The sequence below is a fragment of the Aspergillus campestris genome (genome assembly GCF_002847485.1).
Source record: "Aspergillus campestris IBT 28561 chromosome Unknown P168scaffold_5, whole genome shotgun sequence".
NCBI lineage: Eukaryota > Fungi > Ascomycota > Eurotiomycetes > Eurotiales > Aspergillaceae > Aspergillus > Aspergillus campestris.
Genome location: NW_020194340.1, coordinates 380,149 through 391,979, shown reverse-complemented (window position 1 = coordinate 391,979; position 11,831 = coordinate 380,149). Strand labels below are relative to the sequence as shown.

Below are 11,831 nucleotides of genomic sequence, written 5' to 3'. Positions count from 1 at the left end.
TGCAATCACCCATGTCACTTCAATCATGTGGAGCGCGAGTCTTTGATGCTGTTTTCTTGTCCACGCCAAGTCTGATTTGGATCACGGATACCCCTTGAGCGATACCCATGCTAGTTCATCTATCAGGTTATATACGATAGACGACATATGGAATTGAAATATCAATAATGCCATGTATTGGATGCTATCACTTTCCAGTATTCTCCAGCCTAGACGCCCTTCCTAAACACAAGTTGGAGCCCTATTGCCATCGTAAACGCCCCTAATGGCCAACCCATGAATATCAAAAGATAGCACAATCCCAGATTCGCCCCAGCGCAGTCGCGACGTTTTCAATCATCATCCACTTCGAAAGTTCCCCCAAGATAGCCACCCAGGTAAATCTCTGTTCTGTAAAGACACAGACACCCATCTGTCTTTCCTTAGACCTAGACGACTTCCCGACTCCGCATTAGCATTGTTATTTTCCCCTTTGTTTTGTTTCTTCTTTTGTTCAAAGAGAAGGGAAGAAATCTCATCACGAACCTCCGCAGCATCGAGCTCCTCATCCAACTTCTTCATCTCACCCTCAGAGATCTCACCAGACACCGTCTTCTCACTAGCAGCGTAGTCATCCTCACTAACATTCGCAGCATCCAGCTCGTCATCCAGCTTCTTCATCTCACTCTTCGACAAATTGTTAGATACCACTTCTTCATTTTCGGCCTCGGCAGCACCACCCGAATTCCCCTTCGCTTTCTTAGCCGCTCTTTTGGCGGACGCAGTCGCAGTCTTACGTTTCGCGGGAGAACGCCCCTTCTTGGGGGTCTCCGCCGCTCCAGTGTTGGCGTTGGCGTTGGCGTTTTCGTCGTTGGTGGATGGGGCGGCCTTGGTGGTGGAGCTGTGGGCTTTGACGAGGCGCTCGTAGCGTTTGGCTCTGTTTATCCCTGTTAGTATGCTGGTTTTTTTGTCGAGTAAATTCGTCATGACTTACGCTGCTCCCTTGGAGGTGATTCCGCATTCGGTGGCGACTTCTTCGAAGTTGATCTGTGGGTTTGTTTCTCGTTAGTTTCAATTCTTCTTTGTTCCCTATAGATGGAAGGAGATGATCTTCTGGTTAACGGTGAAGACTTCATTTCCACTGACCTTTCCGTTGTTGGAGTGGCGGACGCAGCTCAGGAGGAACTTGGTCGCGTCATGTTCGCTGATTCGAGACATTGTTTTGGCTTGTATTTCCTTTGTGCTTGTAGGCTTAAGAATGGGATAGTTTGGATAGTGAGAGTTGAGGGTGTGAGGGTATAGTTGATGGAGAGAGGTTGGAGATCTTGCTAGAGGTCTCGTCGTCGAGGATGCGTAGGATGGTAAGTTGGTTTACGTGGAGCCCTTGTGAGAGAAGATATCAAGTTGGAGTATATGGGCTGTAGAGTGAGAAGAGGCAAACGAGAAGTGGTTGGGGAGATGGAGTAGTGAATGGGTCAGTGACTCTTGGTTGTCAGGGAGTGTGAAGGGTTGGTGGTTGACTTCCACCTCACTTGTTTCTCTCACCTTTTCTCTAGTTCAATAGAAGAAATAGTATACAAGACCCAGTTAGATTAGTCTACTACAGCACGAATAAGTTGAAAACAATTTTCTTGATTAACTGAGTTGATTTAGAAACATGATATCATTCCTGTCGGACAACAACCTTTCTTTCCTCCTAGTCCAGCAATCCTGTCCAGCGAGGGACTGGTTCGCAACCGAGAAGAAAGAACGAAGAAAAGTCCAAGCCGATATCTGCAAATCCAGATCCATTCAAGGCAAACGAGCTCCAGAAGCAACACGACCTCAGTCGGGCAGATGCAACTAGGCCTGTATCAGCATCATCCAGACAAACCTAGTAAAGAAAGAAGACTCACAAGAGACAAGAAGACAATCCAACTTATCTGGCATCATAGCCCAACCTCCCTTAGGCCGCACCTTCAAACTTGATGACCACTGAAGGAGAAACAGTCAGCCAACTGCTCTGTCCCACCATCTACATCACGAAGAAGGTTAAACAAGACTTGGCTCTCCCACCTTCGTCCTCAACGGCCGACTCCTCGACCTTCACAAAGGCACCCGCATCCTCAGCGAGAGCAAGCGCCTCCTGGGCATTATCGCGCATCTCAACATCCTTGCCACGACCACCCATCGCCTTCTTAGGGCCAGCAGACGACGCAGAAGCTTTGGTCTCGCCCTCATTGTCGCTACCAGACTGGTACTCTTTGGCAGTCACAAAGCTGTCGTCATCGGACGACGAATCATCCATGACGCCCTTAGCCTGGGGCTTCACTTTGGTGGGAGTACCGGCCAGAGCATCCAACTTGGCTTTACCCTTAGGGGTGATGCTCATACCAGTGCTCTTGGCCTCGAGTTGCTCGAAGCCGTAGCGCTTTCTAACGGCACGGAACCGGTTTCCAACCGATGCCACGTTGGTGTACCCAAGGGCGTCGGCGACTTTGACCAGGTTCACCTGGGGTTTTTGTAAGTGGGGAGTCAACTTTTTAGGTGAGGTTTAGAATGAAAGACGACGCGCTTACCATCTTGTCGTCGCCGATGCTCTTGAGACATTCGACGATGAACTTGGCATCCTGAGGGGTCACCTCGCCGTCGACGTTAGTGTCGGACTTGGATTTGGGAGCCATCTTTCAGGTACTAGCCCGTCGGTGTTAGTGGGTGGGGGAATTTTGTGATTTATAATATTTAAATAGATTGATAGACTTACCAGAGATGGGTAAAGATGTTTCTGAAGGTGTTTTAATGTCAAGGTAAGTGGTTGGTGAGATATTGATGGAAGGTGGTGGAGAGAAGGGTGGGAGAGAGGATGAAGAGAAGAGAAAACAACAACAAAAACTCGCAAGAAAAGTGGGAGAAGTTATGGCAAGATCACTGACTCACCATCTTGATTACATCGTCAAGTTGTGAATGATCATCTGTTGCTGTGAAACGACGTCGTGACGCGAAGTGAGTGTGGGAATCGTCATGGCGATCTCTGAGGCAAACGATCATATAGCGATTAGGTGAGCGTCAACAACACAGATCCCAGGGTGGACGCCGAGATACATGCAAAGAGTCACCTCCAAGTGGGAATGGGATACTAGTGGTAACATTTTGGGGTATGGTTTCATCTAATATAAAGCAAGTCCCATCCTATTCATTGTGTATCTTGTTGTATCAAGCCTAACAAGTATCATAGACGCCAATCTAAGAATACTCCCAACGCCGTATCCCGGAAAGACAAGAAATGCAAAAACACCTACTTCAGGCGGCCGTCTATGGCCTCAGTCCCTCCGACTACGCTCATACCCTGGAATTGTACCTCATCGTCATCCTGCGGCGGCTCCTGCTTCGGCTCCTGCTTGACGGGCACCCCGTGTACTTCACTCTTCACTTCTTGCTCCAGCTTAACCGGGGGCCAGTCATAAAGCTGGTCTGAGGGTCTCTCAAGCTTCGAAGGAGCCGGAGACCCAAAGTTCGGGGTCATGGGATACATAGCCAGGTCCACGGGAGCAACGGTGCCATGGGGATATGGCGCCGCCAGCATCTGTCCCGACGGATGCGCCATCATGTGTGAAGACACATGGGGAATTTTGGCCATATTCAAAGTCCGCTGCGCATACGGCTCGTTCTTGACGAAAGGATTCGGCTCGTACCGGCACATCAGCGGCTCTTGTTTGACAGTCTGCTGAGGTTGGGACTGCTCTTGCTGAGCAGGGGTCGATTCTCGCATCATGTCTTCCTTGCTGGAATATCCCTTTTTGGACTTGCTGGGGGACTTCTTTGCGCGAGCTGCTCGTGATCCAGGTACAGTGCCTTCCATCTGCTGCTTGAAGCGAGCATAGCGCATACGGGCTGCGTGGCCGTTGGAAATCTCTAGCTGGGAGGCAACTAGGCTCCAGTCAATCTGTGCGCGATTAGTAGCCAATTTCTTCCAAAAGACTGCAGAAATTAGTACTTACTGATCGCAGGTCCAGCTGCTTGATGATCGTATAAAGGAATTTAGGCGTTGGGCCATCGGTTGGCATTGCTTTGCCGCGGCGGGGATTTGTGGACATGGTTGGTAGTGGTCTAATAGACAGTCAAACTAGTAGAAGATAGATTAAGAAGAAAGTGAGCACAGTTTTTGAAGTTCTGGTGTGTGGGAGTGTAGATGGTTGAGGTTGATGGAGAAACATGCACTCTGGTGCACTTCCGCCCTAATATATATTCTGGCCCAGCTACTATCTGGAGGTGCACTGGTTAGTGGCAACACCACGTACTGAAAGCAGATCCATTGACACAAAGTAGACAAAACAGATACCAGTTTGAGGCTATTCTTTTGCAGATCAGTCTGGACAGCCTCAATGGGATTGATCTCTGTTCAGGTGGTTGTTCGCATGTCTTGCATCAGGTTGTACTCAGCCGTAGAAGACAAAGCATGGCAATGCAAGAGAACCAGCAACTCAGATATAGCGATTTTTTGTCTTCCAAAACATGCCTCTAGAAATTATTTGCAAGCACGGGTGCCTGCATTCCATTGCCAACAGTCCGGTGTCACATGGTTCTTCCAGCCCTATATCCGTCCTCAAAGACAAAAGGAAATGACATGACCCCTGGGAACCACTGTTGCCACCTGCAGAATTACATTTATGTATCGGAATTTCTCTTTTATTTACAACTGTTCTTTTTTCTTTGCCAACCTGTGGGTATTATACTGAATAGATCATGTTGTTTGTCAGGTCGACAGAAGAGTGTTCTCTCCACTCAACTGACATAGTTACAGTCCTTTCTTCTAACAACCAACCTGACTGAATGACCTCCACACCACAAATGAGAAGAAACGCATCGGATTTTTTTTGTCATTAGCATCCTTTGTACCGTACATCTGGAGAAAACATTTTCGACCAATGCAAATGGAGGGCTTTTATCCGCTTGGCTTCATGCAGCCATGTGGGCCAATGTGATAGCTCAAACACACACTCTCTACCCCCGTTTCACACAATACCCAAAAAATCGCATTCACTCCGTGGAGATCAACAGTAAATTTGTCTTTGATACAAAGCCGCACCGTCAACTGACCAGTCCTCCTGGACCCGTGTATTTCCGGTCAGCATACTAGCCCTTCCTTCCTTGCAATATGCCCTAATCGTCCAATGGATGCTACATGTCCTATACCACGAGAGCTAGCCTAGATAGCTCGCAGCTCCTCTGCTCATCCCCACTGCTTAGGCGTTTCGACGCGCGCGCGCCTCTACGCGTCTGAGAATAATGCCGCTTCTCAGTCGTATAAATTGTGGGCATTCTAGAGTAGGTTCTTTCCTCCTCCACATTTCTTCCAGTCGCTCGTTTTTATATCCAGTGTATATAGGGCTTTCGAACCTATCTACCGCGATGTCTAGAAATCGACGTGCTCCAAAGCCGAGTACACCGAGGATTCCAAATACACCGAGGGTTCCAAATACACCAAGGGCGCCGAACACACAGAGGGAGCAACTGGAGCCGTCGAGCGTCGCCAAACGCCCTCGCACACCCATGACATGGAAGCGTTGGAACCACCGACGGGACCGCCAGGTGCTTCTGGCTATATTTGCCCAGACCAACATGAAGGTTCCCAACTTCAAAGAGCTTTCGGAGATTCTGGGAGGGGAGGAATATTCCGTGGATATGCTAAGGTATGTTTCTCCGGGGTTTGTGCCCGCCGCACGTCGTCCCGCCCATCAGTAACCACTGACTTTGCAGACGACGCTTCATATACCTGTGTGAGATGGCAGAAGAGTACCGCGAAGAACGCCAGGAGGTAGCCGCAGAGATGGGCAATATGAGCCCCAAGATTGAAAGTGACGAAGACGACGACCAGTTAGATGACGATGAATTTGAGGATGATGTCGTTATCGTTGGCGAGACAGCATCCCCACAGGCGGATACGCCGTTGCCCTGTGAGTTCCTTGTCCAGTCCAATCAATCCCTCGGTACCGCAAGGTACTAACCAGCCGTTGGCAATTCAGATCGACAGCAAAACCCAAACCCAAACCGGAACCCCCTTGGCCGACCAAATCGGACAGCACGACAACCGCCCATTACCCCAACGGGGCCTTCTCGGTTTACGCAAAATGCACAAGTCAGGGGTCCAACCCAGCCGCCGCAAGGGCGGCAACGGAATAATGTGCAGAGAAATTGGAACCACGGGGCTCCTAATCGACCTCCGCGGGCTTCCATCTCAACGAACGTTCACTATGTGGAGAGTCCACAGTACGCGGTCGAGCTGAGCCACCACCCTTCTCATCAGTATTTTCAGTAGATGGGGTTGGCGTGTGTATATAATTGTGTTTGACCTGCTTTCTCGGTCATGTTGCAACAGCAGTTCTAGTGTATGGGCTAGTGGAGTGCGATCAATGACATTTTGGATGTGTTTAGTTGTGTCTTGTTTCTTTATATATCGACAGAGGGAGCATATACCCTAATGACTAATCAAATACCGTATCAACTCCAAGAATGCGCGTTTACCCCTCCTCCATCCTGAAGGAAACACAGCTGAAACAATCATCGCCCAAGTCAACTGATACAGCATGGATACTGGGAAGAGAGAAGCTCTCGAACGATTAGAAAGGCCGGCCTTGATAGGCGTCGGGGCATGCTACATTGACACCATCCTCACGTAGGTTTCCCGCCCATAACGTCATATCAACACTCTCACAAACAATCACCAGAGCACCCCACTATCCCGGAGAGGATGAAAAGCTGCGCGCAAGCAGTATAACCCATCGCCGGGGAGGCAACTGCCCCAACAGCATCGAGGTCCTGCAACAACTGATCCAGCACTGTCCCTTCAAAACAGACCTTCAACTAGGTCTCGTTTCTGTCCTCCCCGCCAAATCATCAGCGGGGGTCCAGCAGGTCCAGACTTCGTTACCTCAAGGGGTTGATCTGAGCCACTGCATTTACCGGGAGCAATTCAGCGAGCCTGCGTCAAGCTATATCATCAAGAGCCAGGCGTCCGGGAGCAGGACCATCGTAAATTACAACGAGCTCCCTGAGATGGAGATCGACGAGTTTACCAGCATTGCTGACCGTCTTGGGCATTACTCGCGGCTTTTTCATTTTGAAGTAAGATTGTGTTTTTGGTATATTCGCGGCACAGACTAATCAGCTGCTAGGGCCGGATTCCCGATGTGACTGTGGAATGCATACGCTACTTGAGACAGCAATTTCCTGACGTGGTTGTCAGCGTGGAGGTGGAGAAACCCCAACGACCGGGGCTAGAGATGCTTGCAGCGGAGGCTGACATTATATTTTACTCTAAAAGCTGGGCTTTGGTAAGCATTATCAAGATTGCAAACTAGTTTATGGAAAGCTTGATGCACTAATTCGACTGGCTGTAGGGAAATGGATACAAATCTGCTCATGAATGCCTCCACGGTCAAGCCGCTGTGACAGCCAAGGCGTATGATATTGAGAGTTTTTGTTTGCAATAATAGATGTGCTAACTGTCTCCAGATCATCGCTATATTGCACATGGGGCCAAGAGGGAGCTTGGGGCTTAGACAAACGCGCTGGCCAGACTTCCCACGGTTCCGCATACACTCCTCCTGGTTTTCAGGTTGTCGAGTAAGTCTCTTCCCTTCTAATATGCATTGTGTAAACACTTATCTGATATCTGTCAGTACCATCGGTGCTGGTGATACATTCATCGGGGGTATCCTCTATACCCACATTAGCAACAAGGACTTTTCTCTTCATGAAAGCCTTGAGTTTGCCAATCGCCTGGCTGGAATGAAAGTAGCCCAAGAGGGCTTCTCCAATCTGAACCGAGTTTTTTGAGACGTAGCTTGGGATTGGATCAGCTATGTTTTCTCTGTGTTTGATGTATATTGAATATATTTTTCCAATGATTACGACAAGTAGATATACCCAGCAATGTATGATATTTCTGCCTGAGGCATACAAAATAATCGTAAAGATAAACTGCCTATTCGGGTAATGTCACGTGGGCGCTGATACGGGGGCGGTGAGGGGAGCAGAATATTCTGCCCGCAACTTTTTTGATTTTCGCCGAAGCTTTTTTGTCGCAGAGTATTTACCCCAACCCACTTCTCAATTTTTCCCCCTCACAGCTGCCCCTAAATATATTCACAATGGCGGCCGTTTACAAGACCATGTCGAAGAAGAATGCTCGCAGACTTGCGAAGGAAGAAGAGGAGGAGGACGAGGATATCCAAATGGAGGATCTTCTCAGCGACGAAGATAGCACCGACAGCGAAGAGGACGAGGACGAAGATGCGGCGAATGTCGCCAAACAGCAGCTTGCTTCTGGGTTCATGCCCAAGTCTCGCGTTCTGATGCTCACTTCTCGAGGTGCTTCCTATCGGTAAGTTTATTGCGCTCGACATTGCATATTTCAAAAACAGGGCTGATTTTTTTCTCTCGTTTTTTCTCAATGCAGCCACCGACACTTGCTCTCAGATCTGGCCGGTCTGCTTCCCCATGCCTGCAAAGAGACCAAGCTCGACACGAAGAAGAAGACGGCCGGTTACAATATGCTGCTTAACTCCCTCGCGGACCTTCACTCTTGCAACGTGATCTTCTTCCTCGAGGCCCGCAAGCGCGGCCAAGATCTGTACCTGTGGCTCTCTCGTCCCCCCAACGGCCCCACGCTGAAGTTCCACGTCAACAACCTGCACACGATGGGTGAGCTGAACGCCGGTTTCAGCGGAAACTGCCTGAAGGGCGGCCGCGGCCTTGTGGTGTTCGACCAGTCGTTCGACGAACAGGGTCCCGAGATGAGCAAGCCCGGCAACGAGTACCGGGGCCTGGTGCGCGAGATGCTGCGCGGCGTGTTCTGCGTCCCCAAGCGCGGTGTCAAGGGCATGAAGCCGTTCATCGATCGCATCATCGGTATCTTCGGCGTTGATGGAAAGATCTGGATCCGTGTCTACGAGATCCGGGAGGTGGAAGCGGGGGCTAAGAAGCCGGAGGAGGGCGAGGCGAAGCCCGCTCCCAAGGGCAAGGATGCGCAGCCGGAGGTGTCCCTGGTTGAGGTTGGGCCGCGCTTCGTCTTGACGCCCATTGTCATTCTGGAGGGCAGCTTCGGCGGTCCGGTCATCTACGAGAACAAGGAATACGTCAGCCCCAACCAGGTCCGTTCCGAGATCCGTGTGAGCAAGGCCGCTCGTCACGTCAACCGTCGGGAAGCGGAGAGCGACCGGGTCACGAAGCGGTCGACGCTGGGTCTGGCGGAGGGCCGGAAGCCCGGTGCGCTGGATACGAAGAAGCTGTTTGGATGATTTCTTTCCCCTTTACTGCTGCATTTTCTCTTTTCTTTTCCCTCTCTGGTCCAAAGGCTATTAGACTTGATATCCTCAGGGGATGTACATGTGATTGATGCATGGGATCCAACGATTGCGGTCCTGTTCTGGCGTCTGGTGTGAATTTATAAAAGTCTGTTGATGTAATCAGTTCAAACTTGTCGTCTGTGTGATCCAACGTCTGTATAGATATGTTACTCGTCAGTCCATTGACGAGCAGTAATGAGTCACCTTATAAACCTCATACCCTCCGTACTGTCCCCGTACAAATTGATCGAAATCGATGATATTGACCTTTCTAGGGAGTGATTAGATAAGCGTCTGATAGCGGCGCCTTATAAGCAGCGCGACGCCGTCGTCATTACATCCCTTCCTCAAGCATCATGGCATTACCTTCGTTATCTAGCCCTCGGTGGCTACTGCAATGTCACACGCCCATCTCCATCATGCATACTCAGCTTTTTATCAAGTCCCTTTTCGATTCAGACAGCCCCAAGAGCGGGGTCGCGACTTAGGTCTCCGACTCGATTGCGACAGCAGTGTTGAGTCAATCAGCAACGCTGTGCACCGTGCATCAGACACATAACGAATCGCATTTACATTCAGTGATTTCGTACTATTTCAAAATACTGCTACAGCCATCTTTTAGCAATGTGAGTGCTGTGACCACTGAACAACAAATTTCCAGCGCTGACGAAGCAAAGTATATCCCACAAGCATAGAACCAGCCATGTCATTCAACATTCTAGCCACAGAGCTCCTGCTCCACATATTTCGCTCCTGCGAAAGCATCCACGACGTATTGAACCTCGCATTGACCACCAGACGCCTCCACCACGTCTACCGTCAATCCAACAAGCTCCAGCTCCTCGCAGACGTAGCCGAACGGGAATTCGGCCCCCTCCACGACATCGCCCAGATCGTAACGCAAAACCAAAGCCAGCCCGCACACGTCGCCCGGACGGCGCCGATCTCAGACCCGATGCTCAAGCAGATGGTAAGGATAGGACGGGTCGCGCAGAAATGGGAAATCATCTACCCCGTCAAGAAGTGGAAGCTCGACTACGAGAACCGCCGCTCCCTGACGTCTCTAGAGCGCTTTCGTCTACGCCGCGCTCTCTACCGTCTCTGGCTGTACCACCGCGCGTTCCACGCGCGCGCCTACGACCGCCTCTCGCGCAACCTGCGCGCCGTTGTCCATGAGCGCGCCCAGCTCCTGCATAACTGGTCGCCGGGGGAGCTGGCGGAGATCGAGGACGTGCGGGCCGTCGTCGGGGATGTTGTACAGAACCATATCTGCCCCAGCAACGGGACCATCCAGCGCAAGTTCCGCAAGCGATACCCCGAGGGCAACCACCAGCTGGCGTTCAACATCCACCTCAACTACCCCAGCCCCGACGCGGGCTCGACGTTCGGCCCCGACAAGCGCGTCGAGCAGCCCTTCTACTCGGCGCACCCATCGATCGCAACGGAATCACCAGCCAAGTATCGATCCCGGTTCCGGAACGACCTGTTCCATGACCCCGGGGCTGAGGGCTGGGGTGACGAGATCCCGCATTACTACGTCGTGCAGGACATGATGAAGCTGGATCCGGGACAGGTGCTGTGGCTGCGGGAGTATGCGCCAATGAAGGAGCAGGTGGAGGTTTTCGTGCAGAGTCTGGGGGAGTGGTTCCGGGATAATGGGGAGACGTTTGGTGATACGTTGGAGTGGGTGATGGCGGAGAGGGGGGAGGATGTGGGAGAGTTTCGCGCTGCGATTGCCGGTCGAGAGGTAGGGGTTGTGCGAGTAGATAGTTGAGTTGTTTTATCTATGTTAGCGATAGATTCTTTGATCATTTGTTGTCACTATCAAAACAGTCAAGTTTTCCAGGGAATACGGTCAGATTTGATCTACCTTCCAGCACATCCATCATAACAACACCAACAACACAGGTAATCCAACACACAGACAACCAAGAAAGCAAGACTAAGACAGGTTAGTAACAACAATTCCCACAAGTCCCACCCCAAACGTTCCAGAATCCCTCGAAGCCTCCCCTCCCAGTAATCACTAACCAGCACCCCTCGGTTCGCAGCGCACGATAAAGCATTGACTAACAGAACCACACATTAACGGCCTTTCCCTCCCCCCTGATCGTCGCGCCCTAAACCACACCCTGGAAGATTAGTGGCTGGATAGGGGACAAGGGGGACCATGCATCCACATGGTCTTGTGTCTGGTGGAGACACTGTCCCTGGCTAGTACATAATAGTTGCTACTGTCTGTAGTGACTTGCTTTGGGGGTCTTTGGTAGGGGGGACTGCTGGTTATGGTATACGTTGTTACTTTGTTTGGTAGGTAGTGTGGTGTTTTTAATCTTATTAGGGGCCGTTGGGTCGGTGAGATCATTATATTACCTACTTATGTTAACTGTCAAGTGGGTATCGGTTATATACACATAATGTTAATTGCAGAGCTAGATATTTTGCCCTATTCCCATTACTTTTGACCTACAAAGACAGAGACAGGCTTATGATATCTGTCCCTGTAGAATAGATGTTGCGGCGGAC

At 50.5% G+C, this 11,831-nt stretch overlaps 6 protein-coding genes across 6 annotated transcripts; 3 read left to right on the top strand and 3 right to left on the bottom strand.

Moving 5' to 3' along the window:
- Positions 1-187: 187 nt before the first annotated feature.
- Positions 188-1,197, bottom strand: P168DRAFT_281111 (uncharacterized protein; the record flags this gene model as incomplete). The annotated part of the gene is made up of 4 exons (XM_024835908.1): positions 188-241; positions 526-916; positions 974-1,026; positions 1,126-1,197. The coding sequence occupies 4 exons, from the start codon at positions 1,195-1,197 to the stop codon at positions 188-190; spliced, it is 570 nt and encodes a 189-aa protein (XP_024693328.1).
- A 727-nt stretch (positions 1,198-1,924) lies between these two features.
- Positions 1,925-2,642, bottom strand: P168DRAFT_317783 (uncharacterized protein; the record flags this gene model as incomplete). The annotated part of the gene is made up of 3 exons (XM_024840139.1): positions 1,925-1,953; positions 2,035-2,470; positions 2,538-2,642. The coding sequence occupies 3 exons, from the start codon at positions 2,640-2,642 to the stop codon at positions 1,925-1,927; spliced, it is 570 nt and encodes a 189-aa protein (XP_024693327.1).
- A 611-nt stretch (positions 2,643-3,253) lies between these two features.
- Positions 3,254-4,052, bottom strand: P168DRAFT_317782 (uncharacterized protein; the record flags this gene model as incomplete). The annotated part of the gene is made up of 2 exons (XM_024840138.1): positions 3,254-3,901; positions 3,957-4,052. The coding sequence occupies 2 exons, from the start codon at positions 4,050-4,052 to the stop codon at positions 3,254-3,256; spliced, it is 744 nt and encodes a 247-aa protein (XP_024693326.1).
- Positions 4,053-5,367: 1,315 nt separating this feature from the next.
- On the top strand, positions 5,368-6,138 carry P168DRAFT_317781 (uncharacterized protein; the record flags this gene model as incomplete). The annotated part of the gene is made up of 3 exons (XM_024840137.1): positions 5,368-5,648; positions 5,716-5,912; positions 5,990-6,138. 3 exons carry the CDS (start codon positions 5,368-5,370, stop codon positions 6,136-6,138), a joined length of 627 nt encoding a protein of 208 aa, XP_024693325.1.
- A 394-nt stretch (positions 6,139-6,532) lies between these two features.
- On the top strand, positions 6,533-7,794 carry P168DRAFT_267370 (putative ketohexokinase; the record flags this gene model as incomplete). The annotated part of the gene is made up of 6 exons (XM_024835038.1): positions 6,533-6,631; positions 6,684-7,080; positions 7,131-7,289; positions 7,356-7,417; positions 7,471-7,581; positions 7,638-7,794. The coding sequence occupies exons 1-6, from the start codon at positions 6,543-6,545 to the stop codon at positions 7,792-7,794; spliced, it is 975 nt and encodes a 324-aa protein (XP_024693324.1). The 5' UTR covers positions 6,533-6,542.
- Positions 7,795-8,061: 267 nt separating this feature from the next.
- Positions 8,062-11,079, top strand: P168DRAFT_310297 (Brix-domain-containing protein; the record flags this gene model as incomplete). Its single annotated transcript, XM_024839384.1, has 4 exons — positions 8,062-8,341; positions 8,417-9,149; positions 9,337-9,341; positions 9,996-11,079. The coding sequence occupies exons 1-4, from the start codon at positions 8,109-8,111 to the stop codon at positions 11,077-11,079; spliced, it is 2,055 nt and encodes a 684-aa protein (XP_024693323.1). The 5' UTR covers positions 8,062-8,108.
- Between the last annotated feature and the right edge of the window lie 752 nt (positions 11,080-11,831).